This window comes from Lissotriton helveticus, chromosome 3_1, assembly GCF_964261635.1.
Source record: "Lissotriton helveticus chromosome 3_1, aLisHel1.1, whole genome shotgun sequence".
NCBI classification, from domain to species: domain Eukaryota; kingdom Metazoa; phylum Chordata; class Amphibia; order Caudata; family Salamandridae; genus Lissotriton; species Lissotriton helveticus.
In genome coordinates this window covers 1,822,863,572-1,822,887,406 of record NC_136061.1, presented here as the reverse complement: position 1 = coordinate 1,822,887,406, position 23,835 = coordinate 1,822,863,572, and the positions used below count along the sequence as shown (strand labels likewise).

The window sequence follows — 23,835 nt, the reverse complement described above, 5'->3', positions numbered from 1 at the left end:
AAACTGGAATTTTTTATACATTAGTTGTTATATTGTTTGTATTTTTAAATTCTTTAAAAAAATTACTACTTACATTTTAAAAGTTATCGCCCCTTTACTGTACTACTATAATTATTGTATTATTATAATTGAAATGTTAAATTGTGCATTCTTTTTTGGTAAAGATTTTAAATAATCAATCAATAAACATTACTTACTTAAAAACAGGTACCTACCTGCCCTCTCTGATAAGAACTCAGGGTTTGTACTGCTTCCAGCGCTCTGTTTGCTTTTCCAAGTATGTTACATGTATGCATTACACAGGCATGTTTGAATTTTTTTACAACAGCACAGGTGGCAAGTGTCTTAACTTGCAATTGGTGTTAAAGAGACAAGTGGAGGACTCCATCTATTTCTCTTCCATAAGCCAGTTTACTTGGGCCACTCTGCGGTCACAAGAAAGGATTTAGCTCAAGTGATCGCTGGCAAAAATATTCTCCCATCTACAAGTGATAGCCAATATACAGCACAGTGAAGGCTTTGGGAGATAATTTACATTTTATTCATGTTGCGCTCCATGAAAGTGCATGTTCTAGCAAGTCTTCCCCCTCCTCCCCAGTCCTTACTTGCACCTGGACTTTTGGGAGAGTTTAAGCTATTGGCATTGAAAATGAAAATGCCTTTTATTTATATTTTAAAAACCAAAACATAAATAAAAGCCATTGTCATTTACAATGCCAATAGCTCAACTCGTATAAATGTGAGACCCATTGGCGACGCCAATGCTTGTTGTAATTGATTTTAATTATGTGTGTGTATTGTCTGTATTTTACTTGCCTGAAGAAGTCTCTCGTAAAGAGGCGAAATACGTTGGGTACATTGAGGAAGTCAGCTTTAAGAAGATTTGAATAAAGAAATTCCTTTAAAAAAAAAAATATACGTAAATTAAGTTTATGTATCCCGTAATTCAATTGATATACATTATATGTTTATAAGTGGCAAATTGTATGTGCTGATCATCCTTCAGCCATAGTATTATGGAGTAGTACTCCTGTGAGGAAAATTAGGGAGCTGTTCTTTCAGACTCTGGGTACCACATGAGTTTGAACAAATTCAATATAGGTGACATGTGCAATTTCTCTCAGTCTCATTATTTGTAAATCACTCAAATTAGGAGATATGTTTGCTTTTGCAACAAAAATGTAAAAAAAAAAAATAGCAAAGCAAAGGTTTTTGAGAAGTCCGGAGAGGGACCTCCCAGGTAGTACAGTAATTCATATTTTGAGTTAGTACCCAGAACAATTACTTTTATGCAGATGTGATGTGTCAATCAGAAACACTAGATGAACAAAATACATATCTCTGCCACAACAGACGCAGTGTCTAATACTGTTTGTCCATTATTATGTATGTTCCAACTAGGTAATGATTATGTAAAAAAAAACAAAATATGGCCCACTTGTTGATATTATGGTATAATAGTAGCTAATGAGATGTTGTTGTATTTTCTGTCATTTAGATGCATATGTAATGGTCCTGCCATGATACCGCACAGTACTTCCAATATATGTGGGTGGTGCTTAAATATTACAGAGTTCTGCTCAAATATTCAGGGGGTCTAGGTACTAACTTAAGGCTTAATGTGACTAACAGCCTGTCAATGTCCTTCCCAATTTAGAAATGAGACAACAAATTGCTCTGATGAAGTTTACTGAGGCTGATGTTGTTTCCCTAGTCTGTTTAGGATGTCATGACTAGCAATTGTTACATAATAACCTTATATGGATCGGCAGATGGTTTATCACTTTTGTGCACATCTTCACAGTACATCACACATTGCCATGTGAGCCTCCACACTGCACATCACATGGATTAAAGCAATGCCAGAGGAGCATACTAGATTGACTTGATCCAGCGCCCCTATAGAAAATATATCATAAGCAACCCTACCCAACTTCACAATACTCACCATTAATCATAAATCATTCACAAGGCCCATAAACTAACATGACATATTTTGAGCAACTGAATCATGTGACCTAATTAATAAAACCTATTCACAAACTATATACATATTTATATACAACTGCAGTATAATGTTCTCACCATGGTTATATAAAACTTTGCATTTAATTAAGCCACTTAGGCGATTGAATCTGCTAATGGTAACCTAAAACTCATAAATAACAAGGCCAGCTTGTACTTTAAGAATCTTATTTATTAACTATTATTCAAAGAAAGTGCATTTTTATTAGAATCTTTTTATTCAAGCATTATCAATTTTAGAGGATTAGCAATGGTATTGACAGTCACAAGCAAAATCAGATAGCATATTTTAAAAATGAATAAACAGTTTTCCATCACCTAAACCCTAACGTCCCTGTCTAAAACTCACTTCACCTAAAAGTATAAAGTTAAAGTCATTAGGCCTATTGATTCTTACGTGGTCCAAGAAAAGTCCGACAGCACGTCTCAGTCTCAGGAGAAGATGAGCAGCAAGCGCGCCCTCCCTCCCAAGGGGTCAATTTTTGTATACCTTTCTAACTAGTCTAAAGTAACATAATCGAACATTTTTTCCAAAAGCTGAAGTCTCGATTGGCCAAACCACATCGGCCCACTATTAGGTCATTGTCCTCTGACCAAGTCCGGGGCTACATCACAGCCCTTATTGTTCATAGTTTTACCATCCTCTTTGCTTCCCCAAAAAGTTACATTTCCCGAGGAGGAACTCTCGTCTCTTAATCTTGGCAGGTTCCGCCACATTCTGTCCTTGACAAGGACAACAAGAACGCATCTCAACTCGACCATGTCTGATATCATTTAAACGTTGACTGTTCAGCAGAAAGATGACTTTTCCATCAGCACGACTGCGCATGGCTGAATCTTTTCTCTGGTCAAGTTTTCACAAACTGCAAAACCCGCCATCCATTTTTGTCAGGCCAATTCGTAAAATTAATGCATAAACAAACACAAAACATCGATTAATGTGAGAAATAAAGTTCGTTCTGTTTCCCACCCACCTTTGCTAATAATTACCCATTAATCTATGTTACCTAGCAGAAGCAAATGAAGCAACAAACAGATTTGTGCAACATTTAAGACAAGAAAACAAAACATGAGCACACAGAAATAAGCACATGCAATTATAAAACAGCCGCATTTAGTACTGACAAAAACGATAAACAAAATTAGTTTATTTATTACACACACACATGCATTTGCAACATAAGCACACATATGAGCACATATGTTAGTAACCCGCGTGTAATGTATTGCAATTTTTACTCTAGGTTGATTAGTACATTTCACTGCACACCTTGTTTATAATATTATTTATTATGGAAGTGTAACTTTGCGAGTTGAAATAAATGTATTTCCAAATCTCGCTTCATCAACTCCCTCATCTGGTGATTTCAAATTCACCAAACCACACCCAAAAATTTAGCAAATTTTATCTTATAGATGAACATGATTCGGTTTCACTGTGTTAGTATTTCTAAAGACTTGTCTCAGCTGTCTGTCTGCAACTCTCATATTGAGCTCTACGGAACTCGTCCAGTTCTATCTCTTTCTCCTGTTCCTTTCTGATCTTGTAAATTCTCTTCTTTTCCCTCAGGTATTTCTTTCTCTTGTGTAACATGCAACTGATCTTCAACAAAAGTATCACAAAAATTATTACAAATAAAGGTGTCAGAATCTTGCCAAGAATTGAACCACCAATTTCCTGAAACCAGGATTTGATTGCTTGAAATCTTTTGGACAAACGTTCTGAAAAGTCATCCTCTTCTAAGGGGACAATTTCTGACGGAAGCTCAGTAATGTTTTTAATATACATCTCAATGTTCCTACTCTCATCTGGAATGTATGTGCAGCAGTGTTGAACATGTAAAATGCCACAAACTCCTCCCTCTTTAGCTAGGAGAATGTCCAAAGCAAGACGGTTTTGCATTACCATGGATCGTATTGCAATAACCTCAGTATCCACTAATTGGAAACCACCAGCTGTGTCAGTTGACAATCTGTCAACTATGGTAGATAATTTTCTAATTCTGCCTGCATTCAGGGTTATACCTACTAAAGGTATCACTGCTTCAAAAATGTCTCCCAACATTTCTGAGAAACTTTCTCTTTTGAACCTATTTACATGATTGCTGATTTCAAATGAACCTTCAGCATTTCTGTCACCGTGAAATATTTTTGAAAAAACAAGACCAATAAAACATGTCCCAGACCAATGGTCTGAGAGGTTATAGTAGGCTTTGTCTCCACAAACAAAATAAATTCCAGGAAAAATCGGATCTTTGCCACCTTTAAATCCCCAACCCCCCATGATTTGGTAAGTGTCCTCACAATTGCTAGCTCCAACAAAATAGTTGTCGAACAGCGTATTATCTCTCCTGATGCAAAATTTGCCACTAATTGGTTTGTCTATGTGAATTGCGACATTATCAAAAGATTTGCCATTACATTTCTCATCTTCCTTCTGCCAAAAATTGGATTTAGTCTGCTTGATCATCTCATTTCTTTTATAAATTGCCCTTCTTTCCTCAACAAGATTTAGAAAAGTCTTTTCCTCAGTTCTCAACTTGCATGTCAAATTATTTCTAAAAGCATACTCATAGGTGAGTTCGTTAGTGACAATAAAGAATTCACTCATCTGTTTAGCTTGCTAATGTTTATTTAAGCTTTTCTCAATTTTCAGGTTTGCAAAAATTTCGTCATAATTAGAGTAATAGTACTCCAATTCGGCCAGTCTGATAAAATAAGCTAGCGATTACACTACAGGTTATGCCGTAAGTAAGAGGAAGCATATTGTACGTCACTCCCTCTGAAACAGAAGCAGGCAATTTCACACAGATATAACAGTCCTTGACCTCCATGACCTTTACATACTCAGCCAGGAGTCTTGAAAAAGTATTGCTAGAAAAATCACTAACAGACCTATCTTGATGAGATTCTTGTCTATGATCAATAACTTTGTTAGTTTTACCTGATGCACTATGTTTGTCCTGTTTAACTGAAGCTTTGCTTGTCATATTGACCTTGTACTTTTCCTTATCGATCCCAAAAGGAAATATGACTGCTAAAACTAACCAGAGCAGAATTATTAAGAACACACAAATCAGAGACATCTTACAGCATCTCTTAAGAATGGAGCATCTTGAGCTGTTATTTACAAAAACATAAGGCATTTTTACTAGACTTGTAGAGAGGAAAAAGAAAACAAAAATTTAAAATTTAAAATTGTCTAAATCTAACACCCCCCTTTTTCATATTTTTTTTTAAAACCCTTTTAACCCTCTAACAGCTTTTCTTCGACCTTGCGTCACAATTTGTTTTCCAGCTAACACAATTTCTTCGACCTTGTGTCACCTAACACAATTTCTTCAGCCTTACGCCAAAAACAAAACCCTAAATTTTAACAGAAAAAAAATGCCTCAATCATTGTCACTATTGTCTTCAATTTTTTCCTGACTGCTACTATTCACCTCAACTACAGGTGGGATTATTATATAAGTCTACTCAGGAGACTTATATTTTTGATTTGGCTTAAAAGCTCTTTTTGTTTTTCTACTAATAACCTCTATTTTCTTTCCTTCTTCACTTTTCTTTTCAGGATCTTTTTGACTAGATATTTCGTTGAACTGTTCTTTTGATTTCTTTACTAATTTGAATTTCAAACCTTCGTTTTCACTTGGCCAATTATCACCTTTTCTTGGCAATTTCTTCTTTGAATCAGTCACATTACATTCTGTACTCCAAGTTCTTTTTCTGAAATTTCTTATCTGTGATTCTTCATCACTGTCTTCAGTTTCACTGTCAGAGATTCGGATTCTTGACTCAGCTACTTCTTTACTCGGCCATTTCACTCCGTTAGGCACTCTATCCTTGTAACTGGTACTTGGCCATTCGTCTTCTTCTTCTTCTTCAATTACCTTCAACTTCCCAGTTTCAGATTTCTTGTTCCTACTTTCAGAGCTTCCTTTCAGCTTTTCAATACTCTCCTGGTCTTGAATCTCAATCTGATCAGACTCCTTTTCTGCTTCTTTTTCTAGCAGATCTCCATCATTTTCAGAGTCTACAACTATGATATCTAAATCTTTCTCACTCCAATTTCCATTCACAGTTGAATTTTCCAGATGTCGACCTGCCTGTCGATCTTCAGGATCTGGATTTCTTTCAGGTTCTTCTTCTGAATCTGAATCAGTTGTAGTATCACTTTCTTCATCAGAGTTTTCAGGTGTAGGCACACGAATTGTGTGACTTGCATGAATCCACCTCTTCAGGCCTTTGCACTTCACTGCATTTGTTGTGACAAGAATAACTTGTCTTGGTTTCTGCCACCTGGGTACCAGACAATTTCTTCTTCGATTAATCTTTGTTCTCACCCAGTCACCTGGTAACAGGTCGTGTACTTGCTCCTTTTCTCTTGTCTGTACTTCAGTTCCCACCTGATTAGATATAGAAGTCACGACGTCAGACAGATTTCTGCAATACTCCAAAATGACTCTATCATTAATAGCCATCAATTTTCCCACTGGTATGAATGCCTGTCTCATGACCCTGCCCATAAGAATATCATGTGGGCTTAAACATGTCTTTTTATCAGGTGTACTTCTTAGAGTCATCAAAACAAGTGGAAGAGCATCTGTCCACTTTATTCCAGTAGCTAGACACATTTTTGCAATTCTGTTCTTAATTGTTCCATTTATTTGCTCAACAACTCCAGATGCCTCTAGTCTGTATGCACAATGTAACCTCTGCTCTATGTGTAAAGCCTCACAAATCAATTTTAACAGTCTGTTTTCAAAATGTCTTCCACGATCACTCTCCACAGTCACCGGAAAACCGTACCTAGGTACAATCTCCCTCAAAAGTAATTTTGCAACAGTAATTGCATCATTGTGATGTGTGGGAAACGCTTCAACCCATCTTGAAAACAGACAGACAAACACTAGAACATAACGCAATTTGTTATGCTGCGGCATTTCAATGAAATCCATCTGTAATCTGGTGAATGGACCACCCTCCCGTCCTATGGTTCCCATTCCCACAACTGTTTTCCTAATTGGGTTCATTTGCTGGCAAGTCAAACACCTCTGACAAAGAGATTCTGCAATTGTTCTGAACTTTGTATTGAACCAAGTCTCTCTAAAAAGCCTAATCATAGAATCTCTTCCAATGTGTCCTAAACCATGATACAGCCTGGCCATGTCAGCAATCATGCAGTTTGGTAAAACTACTCTGCCATCTTTGTATGTCCAAATTCCATCCTCATCTCGCTGTCTACATTCTGTTTTCAACCATGTGTTTTTCTCTTCATCATCAGCTTCGTCCTGTAAATCTTTGATTTCCTGCCATGTTTCAACCACTGATGTTAGCATTAGTGAACTCAAAGCATGTTCATCATTCTTTTCCCGATTAATTGCAAAATTGTTTCTTGCACAGTATTTTGCAATCTCGTCTGCATAGGCATTTCCTTTGGTAATGAAATCATCTCCCTTTTTGTGTGCTGCGCATTTCACGACAGCAATCTTTTCTGGTAACTGAATGCTATCAATTAACCTTTTAATCAATTTTGCATTTCTGATGGGTGAACCTGCAGATGTCAAGTAGCCTCTTTGAGACCAAAGCTGTCCATAATCATGCACAACTCCGTACCCATACTGGCTATCAGTTATTATGGTAATCTTCAAATGTATTGCTCTTTCACATGCACGAATTAAAGCAATTAATTCTGCTACATGAGCCGAACGAATTCCTTCAAGACATGATGCTTCCACAACATCAGCAACTGTGCAGACAGAATATGCTGCTCTCAAAAAGCCTTCCTCTGTTCTTAAACAAGAACCATCAACAAAGTAAACATAGTCTGACTCAGACAAAGGAACATCTTTAATGTCCTGCCTTGGCTTGGTGCAATCTTCCAAAACATCCGAGCACTCATGATCAACGTCATTTTTATTTCTGATTTCAGTTACAGTACCATCAGGCAATAATGTGGAAGGATTTAGATTCACACATCTTGCAATCGAGACATTATCTGATCCCAGAATAATTTTCTCGTACTTGGTAAGTCTGTTACTTGTCAGGTGCTGCGTTTTGCTTCTGGTGAGAAGAATTTCAACTGAATGGCGAACATAGACTTTTACAGGGAACCCCATTATAATTCCCTCACTTTGCTCAAGACTCACACTTGTTGCAGCTACTGCTTTTAAGCAGCCTGGTAACGCTTTTGCAACTGGATCAAGTACTGCTGAAAAATATGCAATTGGTTTTCTCAGTTTTCCATGTCTCTGTATTAACACAGACAATGCACACCCTTCTCTTTCACTGCAGTACAGCTCAAAATCTTTTTCGTAGTCTGGCATGCCCGAGGCTGGAGCTTCGCATAAACTCCTTTTTAGCTTTTCAAAAGCTTCCATTTCAGTTTCTGTAAGGACAATTGGATCTTTTATATCTGATTTTGTCAGTCTCTGTAATGGCTTCGCAATTACTGAAAATCCACTAATCCATTGACGACAATAGCCAACCATTCCTAAAAACATTCTGACCTGTCTCTGCGTTTTTGGAGGTTGCATTCCCTGAATCATTTTGATTCTCTCAATTGTCACTTGTCTGATTCCTTTTGCAATTTTGTGACCAAGATATTTTACTTCTTGTTTGCAAAATTGTAATTTTGCAGGTGACACTTTATGTCCCTCATCTGCCAAATGATTCAAAAGAGTAATTGTATCTGTGACACAGTTATCTCATATTTTTGCTGCAATGAGCAAATCATCAATGTACTGGACTAATGTTGATCTTTCAGGTCAATTTAGATTCTCTAATGATTTTTTTAACAATTCATTAAAGATAGAAGGACTCTCTGTATACCCTTGAGGAATACGACACCATGCTAATGTGCGACCTTGGAACCTGAACGCAAAGATTTCCTGGCTTTCTGGATGCAATGGAACTGTAAAGAACGCATTGCAAAGGTCAATGACAGTGTACCATACTGCATCATGCGGAATCTGGTAAAGAATCACTGCTGGATTTGGAACAACTGGGCAACATGGAACTACTATCTGGTTAACTTTTCTCAGATCTTGAACTATTCTGTACGTTCCATTTGGCTTTTTGATCCCCATGATCGGTGAATTACAAGGACTGCTCTCGATTTCTTTTAAAACACCTTGCTTTATGAATTTTTCAATCACAGGAATGACACCTTCAATTGTTTCTGCCTTCATCTTGCACTGAGGAATGTTTGGAAAATCTATTCCCTGCTTCACTGTAATTTTGACTGGATTAACATGTTTCATCAGACCCATTTCACTTCCAGATAAATCCCAAATTTCGGTTTTGACTGTCTTTTTTAATTCTTCAGGCAAATTTTCTTTATCAAATACAGGAAATAATTTTGATTTCTCTGCTTCAACCATTAACATTGTTAATTTATAAAGTCCACCCTCTTCAAATGTCTGCAACTCAATACCTTCCGGTGAGCAATATATTTTGCAGTTCATTTTGCAGAGGATGTCTCTTCCTAACAGGTTCACAGGACTGCTGTCACAAACTACAAATCTGTGTTTATCTTTGAACTTGCCAATCTCAATCTTTACAGGCTCTGTCAGGCTTGTTTTGATCTGCTGATTTGCTACACCAACTACTTGGATGGAATCCCCAGAGAGAGGGAGGTTTTCTATTTCAACTGATCTGACAGTAGAATGAGTAGCACCAGTGTCCACAAGAAAAGTGATATCTACATCATTCACTTTGCCATTGATAAATGGACCAGACTGGTCAACCTCAAGAGTGGCTCCAATCACACACTCTTCCCCCTCTCTCGGGCACCGTTATAAATAATCCTCAGAATCACTTCCTTGATTTTCTGTCATCAAGAATTGTCCAGACAAATTTGGCACATTTACTCTTTGTGTTCTTATTACCTGATCGCCTCCGCTGAATCCTGTTTCTGAATTATATCTTTGTGCACCTCTACTGTTTGGGAGAGGAGGCTGTGGAATTTGACTCTGCTGATTCGCTAACTGTTGCTGTAGCTGTCGCTGAAGACTCAGCTCGTTTAACTGCTGCTGTAGCTGTTGCTGCAGATTTACATCATTCTGCATCTGTGGATTTATTGATGCATTTTTTTAATTTCTGGGCGGGTTTTTACACTCTCGCCTCCAGTGTCCAATTTCCCCACAATTAAAACAAGGCAATTTCTGCTTCAGCTCCTCAATATTAATATTACATTTTGGCTTATTAAAATTACCCTTAAATTTTCCCTGACCCTGATTCTGACTGTAATTTAAATTTGTATTCTCCAAACTGGCGATCTGTTGTTCAGCTACTTTTACCTGTGCCCACATTGCTTTCTCTTTTAATTTCTTTTGTCTAGCATCTATCTCATCACTGCAGTATTTTGCCTTTCTGAGTATGTCATCAACTGAGAGTGCTTGCCATCCAACAATTCCATTTCTGATCATTTCACCAATTTCAGGTTTCAGGCCATAAACAAATCTGTAAATTAAGTGTCTCATGTCCTTTTCACTTAGTTTCTCATAGACACTGTACTGTTTGAAAACCAACAGTAATCTTTCATAGCATGAATGAACTGACTCTTTTGGCTCCTGATTTGTTCTGTCTATTTTTACCCAATCTACTTCTTTTGGGGCAATTTTTTCTTTTAACCAGTAAATCACTTTATCATACAGTTCCATGACATCTGATGATGGAGCACCTGTCTCTTTGTCTCGAGCTGGTTCTACCTTGGGCCAACTCACAGCAATTTTGTATTCTGTCCAGAGATCTGATGGGACAACAATGTCAAAGAATCCATCAAGATCAACCCACAGAACTTTCGACACTTTAATTAATCTGTCCACCTGTCGATACCATTCCACAGGCTTCTCTCTCAGCCGAGGGAAATCATTTGTAAACAACAGAATGTCTTGTCTAGACCAGGGAACATGCACATAACCACCACCTGCAATTTCTCTCATTGGGTACTGATTAGCCAATTTTTCTCTCCTCTCTTCCTCCTTCTTCTTCGTCCACTTCACCCTCCATTTACTTAAGTCTCCCAATTTTTAGGTCTCGCCTGTCAATGCGCATGCGCATTGAGCTTGCGAGACTATAGCGTCTTAAACAGACTTTACCTAACTGGGCGATTTGGTGGTGTGCCCGTGGCTTTTAGGTCAATGCGCAAGCGCATTGAACTAAAATGCGCGTGCACATCATCAAATCGCCGTCTGTTCCCTCAGCCGCACTCCTCCCACACCTTTGAAGTGAAGCTTAGCTTCACTTCAAAGGCATCCGCTCCCCCCGCCCCCTGCTTCACACGTCTCACGGCCGCAAGGCCGTCTCGTATTTCTCCTCCCTCCCTCGCCTCCCAAGTGAATGCCATGCAACTGTGGGACACTCTGTTTTTGAGAATCCAGTGACTGGCTGGTTGCCATTAACTTCACTTGAGAGCACAAGCCCAGAAGAAGCACAAAACTTGTAGGATAATCGTGCTCTGACACTACAGGTTCTGTTGCTGGCTACCTTCACCAAAGCCTGGACCTGATGACATCAACTCGTGTTAGTCGCAGCGTGCAGCTGCATTAAACCGATTTGCGTATTCTGTGGCCAGCACGCCTGTGTTCATTCACCTTTGTTTTAGGATTCAAGTTATACTTTCTTATTTCGCTGTGATCTTGTGTTTTTTTGGTAACTAAATAATGGTATTAATTACTACCAAACGCTCTCATTTTAGCAAATACCTCGCACATATTCAAACGTAAATCTCGCCATTTGCATGGAAATGTTTGCTCCAAAGACATAGCCCACTGCATTATTTTGCAAGGACTGGAACTTGTTACCTTATTCACAACCTTCGGTATCAATCAGGCAAGTTAACTGTAAGCTGTGTCTGAGGTCTGTGGCACAAAGGCCCCTGCTGCTTCACACTACGGCCCGTGTCTCTTCCCCATCGCCGCTCTCCCCGCTCCGCCCCCTGCTGCGGCCGTTTCGCATTTCTCCTCCCCCCTCCCCACAGCAATGCCCTCCGTCTTGTTCGTCTTACTGTTTTTGTTTTTTTGGTAACTAAATAATGGTATTAATTACTACCAAATGCTCTCATTTTAGAAAATACCTCGCACATATTCAAACGTAAATCTCGCCATTTGCATTGAGATGTTTGCTCCAAAGACATAGCCCACTGCGTTATTTTGCAAGGACTGGAACTTGTTACCTGCAATTACAACAAGAACTCCTGCTATAAACAAATTAACCCTCTGTGGTATCTTCTCTAAATTCAGTGATCGCTTCAGGTTATTCACAATCCTCGGTATCAATCAGGCAAGTTAACTGTAAGCTGTGTCTGAGGTCTGTGGCCAGAGGTCAGGCGCGCGCACACATTTTCTCTCCTATATTGCGCGCATTAACCTCCTGAGTTATCCTGTCTGGTGATTTATGAATTCCTACGTACGATTAATTCATTCTGAGGCTGTTTCACATATTTTTTTATTCACGTTATAACCGTGCTGAGACTTTTAAGAAATTAGAAATTTTCAGGTAAACCATATCCCATTTTAGATGCATCGCCAACCTTGCATTTCTAAAATTATTTGCCCTACAGCGGGCTGAGTCTTCTGTTCAGTTGTTGTTTCCTGTCATGTCCTCTTCAAATCGCTTTTGTTCTTGCCCAAGATTGATTGATTAAGCCAGGCACAGATTTTGCCGATTTTGTAATTTTAACGCGTTCTTGCCCTCCATTTGGCAGCAGTTATCCAAGAATCACATTTTTACGAGCTGCTGATTATCTTCACTTTTATTGTAAATATTTTAATGCTATTGGATTTGTGTTGGTGTTGCGTCTCTCCCCTCTCTCTACACCCCTCTCTCTACACCCCTCTCTCTACACCCCTATTGCCATTATAAATTACAATAACTTTTTATTTAAGTATTAATTATAAAAAAATGAAGGCCATTGTTATTTGTAATATGAATACATATAAGTCACGTAAATAAAACATATTGCATTACAAATGCTATAGGTGTCACATTTGCAAAAGTTATAACTATTGGCATTGTAAATGACAAAGCTATCAATTTAGCTATTTTAAAAACCAACCCATAAATAAAATATGTGTCATTTACAAGACCAATAGCTCCAACTTTTCTAATGCGAGACCTATTGCATTTCCAAGGCTTTTTTAATGTACACAATCAAATCTTTTATATGCATAATTCTTCCCATTGTATTGAAATTCCCAATATCCTTTTCAGTAAAATCTAATCTGTAATGCTTTGTAAAATGTTTCTGTTTGCTCAAATCAATCTCTAATTCTGCAGCCAATTCTTCCAATTGATCATATTTATTCTTTGTTTTCCATTGTATGCTTTTGCAAATGAACAGCAGTTCATCATCTTGATAATGCTTCAAACTGTCAGGACCAATTGTGCCAATTATTAATTCCTCTAAATCTGCTTTCAGTTTTGCGACATCTAGCTTTGAAATAGGATCTGTTTTCTCAACACTCTTTTCTGGGGACTCAGTATCTGACTCTGCACCCATTGGTGTTCTGTATAATGAACCTGGATTAAAAGTTAAATCAGGCATCATTGTTTTTTCTCGATGTATTTCAGTTAAATCTGAGTAAAATTTTTCAGCCACTTTCTTAATTTCTGCATTTAATGGAATTGTTAAACCTAGTTGCCTAATTTCTCCTTGATCAAAAACAGGCTGAACAGGACCAATCGTTACTGGAACTGTCACTGCTTCCATGCCTTTAGTTAACTGCCGAATCAATTCTTCTTTTGATCGTAAATATTCAGAAGTATTTCCAACTTCCTCATTTCTACCAGTTCCCATTGGATTTCTAGGAATTTCTCTTTCCATTGGTGTCTCAGGAAAATTTCTGCTTTCATCATAAACACTAGAATTTGTTCTTGTTCCTAACCTTTCAGGAGTTTCAAAGGATTCAGAATTATTCGGGTACAATTTAGGTGAAGTTTCATTTGACGGAAGTGCACTTGGTGTGGTTCCTGTAGAAACCATTGGGTAAGACCATGAACAAGCTGGTTTTAAAGGAGTCTGTTTTTTATTGGTCTTAAAAATTCCTTCTAAAACTTGGTCTTCTGATTCACTGTCTACAACCACATTATTTTTCTTTTGGGTATTCTTTTGACCTGGTATTTCTGTAATCATTTCTATCACTGTATAGAGACCATCACACATGTCTGCCTGTCTCCACCGACGCATTCTATCCTCATGAGTTTCATGTTTGAAATTTGATGATTTCTGAGGTCTCATCATACCACTTGCTTCCCGCTGAAGTTGAAACATCTCATCCTCCCATTCAACTAAAGCCTCAAATTGTGTTGGTCTAGGCTTCGGCACAAGAGCTGTCATTTCTGTCTTAAATTTTTTTAAATCCTCATATTGAAAGAGCCATCTTCCGGCCAAGCCAAAACACCATCATCCTTAGTGTAATGCTTCCAGACATCAAAACAAAGGCAAGTATGATAACCATATTCACCTTCCATATAAGCTGCGGGAGTTTTGTACTTATGCACTAATTTTCCACCTCGCGTTTCAATTTTCTTATCGGGAGAAATACAATTTTTAAATCTCTGAAGCAATGTAAGCTTCTTCTCCTCTTTTATATAAAAATAACTCATGTTTTAATCAAATTCGCTTAATTGGAAATGATCGTAAATGTTTCCTGCTTGTTCCACGAAACCAGCCAATCCGTGTGCGAAACACACCAACAAGCCAATCAGGTTAAACCACGTCCCCACCTTGCTCAACCAATAGAATTGCTGCTTTCTGGGAAAGCCAATCAGCTAACAGCTCGTCAGAGTCACGTGAACCAATCAGTGCGCTAGCTGTGACGAATGTTAGCCAATCACAGCGCGAACCCCGTGACGTACACAGCCGCTGCAGCTTCTTGTTTCTCACTTCAAGCGCTCACCCCTCCTTCACAAAAGCTTTTCACAGCGCCATTTTAAGAACACTTTTACAATGGATTTCAGTTATTAACAACGAATAAACAAACCATTTGTCTGTCTCGCTAAAATAAGGCGATAGTTTTTCACAAACATTCAAGTATTCTTTTCGTGGAATAGACGACGCTACTCTCACAGAATATACATTTGTTGATAAAGTAACCTTTACTCTACCCTTCAAACAGGTAATAACGTACTCGTTTCTCTCTGAATGCACATAAAGTAGCAATTCAAAGTTTGACTCGAACGGAATTACAAATTCATTTACGCACTCTCAAACGGAAAGTTTCCCTAACCACATATAAAGAAATCCTGGCAGGGCTTTAACCAGCCATAGAAATCCACATTTGCCAGCAAAATAGACGACACTACTTTATCCTTCACACAAGCTTGCATTAAATTCTACTACTCTTTTCGCAGTGAGTTTTAAAACAGGCTCCAAGTCCCTATACTCGAAAGCTACGATTTCATAGACAATTCTCACTATACATTCTCCCTAGCACACCTAAAATCCCTAAAGTCGTGCTGTACGACCACAACACTAGTGATAACAATATCACTATTTTGAAACAGAACAAATGCACTGTGCAACTTCACTTTGTCACACCACTCATTGCCGGCTCAACTAGGATTTTTCACACTGCAGGAAAAAACCTTTCGACTACATATAACAAGTGAACAAAACTCAACATGTGTTAAACATCGATCCTATGTAACTACCATGTAGCATGTTGGTTACCATAGCAACCGTAACTCTGCTACCAGGAAATTGATCCAGCGCCCCTATAGAAAATATGTCATAAGCAACCCTACCCAACTTCGCAATACTCACCATTAATCATAAATCATTCACAAGGCCCATAAACTAACATGACATATTTTGAGCAACTGAATCATGTGACCTAATTAATAAAACCTATTCACAAACTATATACATATTTATATACAACTGCAGTATAATGTTCTCACCATGGTTATATAAAACTTTGCATTTAATTAAGCCACTTAGGCGAATGAATCTGCTAATGGTAACCTAAAACTCATAAATAACAAGGCCAGCTTGTAATTTAAGAATCTTATTTATTAACTATTATTCAAAGAAAGTGCATTTTTATTAGAATCTTTTTATTCAAGCATTATCAATTTTAGAGGATTAGCAATGGTATTGACAGTCACAAGCAAAATCAGTTAGCATATTTTAAAAATGAATAAACAGTTTTCCATCACCTAAACCCTAACGTCCCTGTCTAAAACTCACTTCACCTAAAAGTATAAAGTTAAAGTCATTAGGCCTATTGATTCTTACGTGGTCCAAGAAAAGTCCGACAGCACGTCTCAGTCTCAGGAGAAGATGAGCAGCAAGCTCGCCCTCCCTCCCAAGGGGTCAGTTTTTATACCTTTCTAACTAGTCTAAAGTAACATAATCGAACATTTTTTCCAAAAGCTGAAGTCTCGATTGGCCAAACCACATCGGCCCACTATTAGGTCATTGTCCTCTGACCAAGTCCGGAGCTACATCACAGCCCTTATTGTTCATAGTTTTACCATCCTCTTTGCTTCCTCAAAAAGTTACATTTACCGAGGAGGAACTCTCGTCTCTTAATCTTGGCAGGTTCCGCCACATCCTGTCCTTGACAAGGACAACAAGAACGCATCTCAACTCTACCATGTCTGATATCATTTAAATGTGACTGTTCAGCAGAAAGATGACTTTTCCATCAGCACGACTGCGCATGGCTGAATCTTTTCTCTGGTCAAGTTTTCACAAACTGCAAAACCCGCCATCCATTTTTGTCAGGCCCATTCGTAAAACTAATGCATAAACAAACACAAAACATCGATTAATGTGAGAAATAAAGTTCGTTCTGTTTCCCACCCACCTTTGCTAATATTACCCATTAATCTATGTTACCTAGCAGAAGCAAATGAAGCAACAAACAGATTCGTGCAACATTTAAGACAAGAAAACAAAACATGAGCACACAGAAATAAGCACATGCAATTATAAAACAGCCGCATTTAGTACTGACAAAAACGATAAACAAAATTAGTTTATGTATTACACACACACATGCATTTGCAACATAAGCACACATATGAGCACATATGTTAGTAACCCGCGTGTAATGTATTGCAATTTTTACTCTAGGTTGATTAGTACATTTCACTGCACACCTTGTTAATAATATTATTTATTATGGAAGTGTAACTTTGCGAGTTGAAATAAATGTATTTCCAAATCTCGCTCCATCAGACTCATACTGATAGAGGCAAAGCAGATACATAGAGATTTAACCAACTACAACATAACCAGCTCACACTTCTTTAATATGACTTTTACCTTATTTTTCTTCCTCTGGCAACATCTCTCATGTACATGGTGGGAGCCTCTGCAGACTTGTTTTTTTAATGTTATATTTAAAGATCAATTATCAAAAATAGAATAACGGACACTAGTTACACCTTATGGCCTTTGGCATAAGGGATAAAGATCAAAGTAGCCTCAAAAAACTCTGTGTTTTGATTGGAAAAGGTGCGGTATATGTGTTTCGTCCGCCCCACACTAGAGTTGTGGCAGTTATCATTGGCTACTCTGAAGTAGTGGGTTTGCCAGCCTCGCCCGAGGCGCCTCTGGTCTAGGGTGCAGTGTCCAGAGATTTTTACGTGAAAAAAGGTGTAAAGAAAACTGTGCAAAAAAGGAACAAATATTTAAAAATAAGGGGGTAAACAGCCCCAAAGTTCTTTAATGGGGGGTGTTCCTCACCACAGGTTAAAATTAAGTGGTACGATCTTAGACCGGGTTACTAGGTCTGATAGTGTAATTAAAAGAAGTACGTCGACATGTTTCAGCTCCTGGGGCCTGGAAGGGTCTGCGGAGCTTTCGTCAGGACTCACAAAACATAACATAAAGGTATTGTACTCACACAATTTGTGCAGTCATTTTGGTACAAACACTCTTGTTCAGATTGTGTATTTGTTAGGGAATTTCCCTTCGTAATCTGAAAGACAGTACGTATTCTGCCTCACCGGGGTCTCATTATTTTGAAGCCGCTTGAAGCTCAGAGCCGCGTGTGTGGATGCTTCCGCCTTGTGCTGACTCTGCCCCGGGGCAGAGTCAGCACAAGGCGGAAGCATCCACACACGCGGCTCTGAGCTTCAAGCGGCTTCAAAATAATGAGACCCCGGTGAGGCAGAATACGTACTGTCTTTCAGATTACGAAGGGAAATTCCCTAACAAATACACAATCTGAACAAGAGTGTTTGTACCAAAATGACTGCACAAATTGTGTGAGTACAATACCTTTATGTTATGTTTTGTGAGTCCTGACGAAAGCTCCGCAGACCCTTCCAGGCCCCAGGAGCTGAAACATGTCGACGTACTTCTTTTAATTACACTATCAGACCTAGTAACCCGGTCTAAGATCGTACCACTTAATTTTAACCTGTGGTGAGGAACACCCCCCATTAAAGAACTTTGGGGCTGTTTACCCCCTTATTTTTAAATATTTGTTCCTTTTTTGCACAGTTTTCTTTACACCTTTTTTCACGTAAAAATCTCTGGACACTGCACCCTAGACCAGAGGCGCCTCGGGCGAGGCTGGCAAACCCACTACTTCAGAGTAGCCAATGATAACTGCCACAACTCTAGTGTGGGGCGGACGAAACACATATACCGCACCTTTTCCAATCAAAACACAGAGTTTTTTGAGGCTACTTTGATCTTTATCCCTTATGCCAAAGGCCATAAGGTGTAACTAGTGTCCGTTATTCTATTTTTGATAATTGTTAATTAACCATTGGGGAACGAAAACGGAGACTCTGATCCCTTATCCCTCCTTTTGATTAATTTCCATATTTAAAGATCAACCTACAAATTGGTGGAGTATGTTTAGAAATAACACAACGAATGTCTTTGGAGCTAGTGGAAGGCATTTCAAGATATTTTGTGCCCATGGTTTGCATGACAGTCCTGGATAGAAAGGATGTCAGAGGAGGCCATAGACATTACTGTACCGGGATGCAAAAGTAAAAGCAGCAGCACAGAACTTTCCTCCTCTTAGAATAGGTAGACTGCAGGCAGACAGCTGCATGACAAGTTCATTCATCAAAAGTGCAGGTATGCCAGAGGAAGTGACACTGAGAACTTCATGCACATGCACACACAAAAGAGATACATCAAAGACAAAGCTCCAAGATTCGCTCGTACAGAACAGTTTTGTAGGAAAGCTGCCTTTTCTGCATGGTCACTTTTGCTGGAGCCTGCATTTTCACTGGAATTAGCCCTCTGTGCAGTTTCCCCGGTACGGTAGTAAAGTCCCTGTGCTCCCACTCAAATATGGTCAAATTGGCACATTCCTAATTGGTGTAGTCAACTTACATATATGTTCTGAGTGTATGGTACAAAATGTTCATAAGGCCTGTAAGCTAAATGTCAGTAATGGAGTGCAGCACCTATTGTGCCATCCACTACAGTGACAGTGTAAAACATGGCTTCAGCCCTACTATTACAATCTGACTATGGCAGTTTAAACACTGAGATTTGACTTATTAAATAACCCCTTTTCACAGATCAAAACCTCCCTCTTAAATATTAATAAGTCATCCTTATGTTGGCTTTCTAGTCTACAAGGCAGAGTGCAAAGAGTTTAAAAGGAGAACACGTATAAATGGCATGTTAATAAGTCTTTACAGTGCATAGTACTCTAAAGCTATTTTAAACTGTGGCTGGTCTAGCTGTCCTATGTAGAAAAGCAGATGCAGATTAAAATCCTAATAATGTGTCTCGAGAATGAGACTCACTAGAAAAAAAGTTAAATAACGATTTTAATATTTATTAAAAATCAAATTCAATGGTGAAGTCAGAGTTGGAATAAATATTAACCCCTTGCGTGCTGCCGTCGGCCGTTGGCCGACAGGAGCACTACCTCCCTAGTGCTGTTGGCCGACGACGGAGCCCCGCCCACCCTTCAGAACGCCCGCACCGTGGCGAAAAATACCGCCGCGGTTAATTACTTTTCCCTAACTAAAGTTCCAGGGGGCTACATTTGCATTTGTTCTCCAACTTCTGCCAGCCAGTAATTAGCCTTTGAATAGACAAGAAAAAAGTGTGATGTTTTTCCCAGGAGCAGACAACAGACTGACCTGAATGGGCATAGGTTGCTTCTCTGAACCTGAAGTGCATGGTTGATATGTGAGCATCCTGTTTGACGTTACTGTGTCAAATCCTGCTTGAATGGCAAATCCTCCTTGACAAGTCTGCTGGATTTACATATAACACTAGGGGCACTTTTGAAACGAATTGAAACAGGATGACAAAGCAATTTTTGTGTATCCACTGTTTACTTGCTAAAAGACCTGCTTTGTCCCACAAGACTTCTGTCTCTGGGCTTTTACATATTACATTGGTGGTGCATTTGAAAGAAAGGGATACAGGATTCTAAAGCAATTGTTGTGTATTCACTGTTTGCTTGAGTGTGGTCTTGACTTGCTCCATTCTGAAAATGCCGAAAGTTGGTGAGGTTGGCCCCAAGAACTTTTACCAACAGGCTAAGGCATACCTCGGAATAATTCCCATTTACTAGCATATGCCAGGCAAAAATGTTGCATCTACAGGTACCCACACCTGGAAGTGAGAAAGAATTAAAAAGAACTGGGCCTGCTGTCTTTGAACTTGAGAAGAGACCTAAAGGCCTGGACCTTTTCACTCTAGCACTCAGGACAAATAAGTGGGCTCCAAGGGTCATACGTCGGGCCTCCTGTTACAGCTACAGGGACACAATAAGCACAAGAGGCCTTTTCTTGCAACCAACCAGCGGACCAGTGGCAACACTACCCAGACTGGATCCTGCTGTTTGGCACTGTCTAACACTCTGAGAATCTCTAAGTGACTCTCCTGAGGGATTTAGAAGTGCACTCCTGTGGTGGATTGGAACTGAAAGGACTAAAATCAGAAGGTACAGTCTTTGACCAAGACAAACTAGATTTTTTTTTCTGACTTATGCTAAGTCAAATTGCACTTAGGTTCCAGTCTACCATGACCACTGAGTATCATTGGCACTTTATGCTTTTCCGAGCTATTTCTACGTAACACTCTAAAAATTCATATCTTTGTTTCCCCTTATTGTTTTGTTTGTGATTTTGTTTATTTAATTTGACTCTATTTTTTAATTCGGTGTGGGGTGTTTATTGTTTTGCATTTTGACTTTATTACTGTTTTGGTACTGCATATAAAAACCTTACACATTCCCCTAAGTTAAGCCTGTCTGCTCTGTGCTATAGCTACCAGGGTGCTGATATCTGGTTAGCGACTTTGAGGGTTCACCATAACAAGGGTTGTGATTCGTCCTTGAGGTGGGCCGTCACCCACCCTAAATAGCAATCCAATTTCATACAAGGTTCATCATCAACAGCAGGTCCTCTATGTCGGACTCTTTGTAGGGGGAATCTGAGTACAGGGGTCAGTAGAATCCATCTTGATGCCACTAGTTTAGCATGGTACAAGATAATATAATAAATAATAATAATCCACATTTGTAAAGCGCACAATCACCCGTAAGGGTCTCTAGGCGCTGGGGGCCGTCAGGAAGATTAAGCGAGCTATTGCCCAGAGTCACATGGTGCTGGGCTAACCTGCCGCCGGAGCCAGGGATCGAACCCTGATCCTCAGATTCCAGCGTCAGTCGCCCTGGCCGCGGCGCCACACCTCTCCCTAAGATGGAGGGGGAGGATAGCTTCCCCAGACAGTGGAAGTGTATTGCCTGCCTTGGTGTGGCCGAAGGGTGTAGACTCAGACACTGAAGTGAGGAAGATGGAGATCAGGCTATCTTTAAAAACTCCATAGGGACCTTGGCAGCAACGTTCTCCTGATTAGGTCTTCCTGAGGACAGCCATTTGGTAGATGGTAGCAGCAAGAGGTGGCACTACATTTTCTGTTGTTCAAGTTGAGGAAGATACTGGACAGGGCCTACTCTTCTATTTGTCTCTTATTACTGCTTCAGGAAGGGTGAAGATAGCCTGGTACAGAACATTAAAACTCAATTGTGCCCATGTTGTGGAAGCTCCTGCCTGGGGCCAGCCCCATTGCCACCTGTTGTGTGAGGAACCACTCTGCCAAAGGCTATGTCTGGAAAATGATCTGAAAATGCTATCTGAAAGAGAACCAACCAAAACTGGTTCTGAAGCCTTAGACAATGTATAAACGTCCACTGTATGGCAACATTGCTGAAAAGTGCTTTACAAACCACCTCACATTGTTGCACTTCCAAGTTGTTCATGACCAAGAAAGGGAGTGCTCTGCAGATTTTTCAAAGAGCTGCTATGCAACTAGAGCTGGGGTCTGCCTGATAACCAATCTCCGAGAGATGAAGGGACATCATCTAAAGACAAAACTTTCTGTTGGAGAAGCCGAGAGTCCATTTAAGAGTCCAGAAGCCTGTTTGCCAGCTGAGAGAAGGAAAGAGAATGAAAACTGATGAACCATGAGAGAGATTCAAGAGCGACCAATGTGGTAAAGGTGTTCCCCGATATCTCTGGGCAGTTAAGAGTGAGCCTACCAAGACTATGCCAGAGAGCATCTGACCATTTAGTCTAGCAGCCAGCCCTGCACTCAAGTGACTGGTGTTGCAGCCGCCAAATGGGAGATTAAGGCCAATTTACCACCAAAGCAAAGAATCCTTACAGGCATAGATGCCGCTGGCACCGCTGCCACTGCCTGCTGAGTGCCAGATTCCAGACGACCAAGAGGGCTGCGCTGCTGATATCTGGTACAGCTGCACAAGCCTCCCAAGAGAGACCCTTGCCCTTAGCGAGGTCCCACCGCAACTCCCAGTTGGAAGAAGCGTGGAGCTATGATGGTGGGTGTGCAGCCTATGTCCGCACACAGCCTCTCCTCCTGTGAAAGAGTCAAGCTGGATGCAACCTGCATCCACTGGATACCCTGGACTACATTAAAACAAAGCAGGTAAACCGCAGAGCTTAGTCCACACCAGGGGCGTAACACACGCCCCCGCATTGTGGGGGGGCCCTCGCACTCCAGGGGCCCCCTCCGCAGCCATGCAGCCAGCAAGCACAACACATCAGTCTTGCTCCTTGGATGTGATAGGTAACGGTTACATAATTTACGTTGTTATGCCCGCCGTCATTGCACCTCGCCACGGTCTCTGTTTAAATTAAATGGTGCGCGGCGTGGGCGCGCAGTTCCACATCTGCGCAGCTCTTCATTCTTACGGTGGGGGCTGGGGCTGGTGTCATGCGCATCGCACCATGGTACTGAGGGAGGTCTGGCCGCCACCATCGCTGATTAATCTAGTCAGGGAGAGCAGCAGGGTAAGTGGGGCAGTATATCGGATTGAAATTCATAACTTTATTGATGTCAAAGCCATGGGCGGGGAGAACAAAAGTTCAGCGCGGTGATACACGTGTTTTTATTGTGACAGATTACGGCTGTGCCATAGTAGGGCTCAGGACAGGGGCCGCCAGTGCTCCGGGCGTGTCAGGGGCTACTCGCAGAGCTCCACTTTTATTTGGCAGTCTGTCTGGACAACTGTCTTGACTGTAAGCGACGGTGGATATGCGGGGTCACATGCTGGCATTCTGGGAATGCCCCTGGCTGCTCTTTAGAATGGGGAGAAAAGGGTGGTTGGGGGTCATCGTTACTTCAACAGGCGCAAGTAGGCCTCTGTATCGTGTGCTTGGGTCAGGGCGCCGGCGGAAGGGGATGTAAATGGTCGGAGGGAGGGCATGATTGTCTCACTGGAGTAAATGTCAGAGCCGTCCACCCATTGACCTTTTCTGTCAGGAAGTTAAGAAGTTCTCCGGTGTATTTGCAGATGCTGTGTTTAGTGTGGGCGGTGTCCTACGTGCTGATTGCCACAC

At 40.2% G+C, this 23,835-nt stretch overlaps 1 protein-coding gene across 1 annotated transcript; it reads right to left on the bottom strand.

Annotated features, from left to right (window-relative positions):
- Positions 1-9,588: 9,588 nt before the first annotated feature.
- LOC144825172 (uncharacterized) lies at positions 9,589-16,790 on the bottom strand. Its single transcript, XM_078684033.1, has 2 exons — positions 13,176-16,790; positions 9,589-11,068 (listed from the first exon to the last, which is right to left on the bottom strand). Exons 1-2 carry the CDS (start codon positions 14,363-14,365, stop codon positions 11,038-11,040), a joined length of 1,221 nt encoding a protein of 406 aa, XP_078540159.1. The 5' UTR covers positions 14,366-16,790; the 3' UTR covers positions 9,589-11,037.
- Between the last annotated feature and the right edge of the window lie 7,045 nt (positions 16,791-23,835).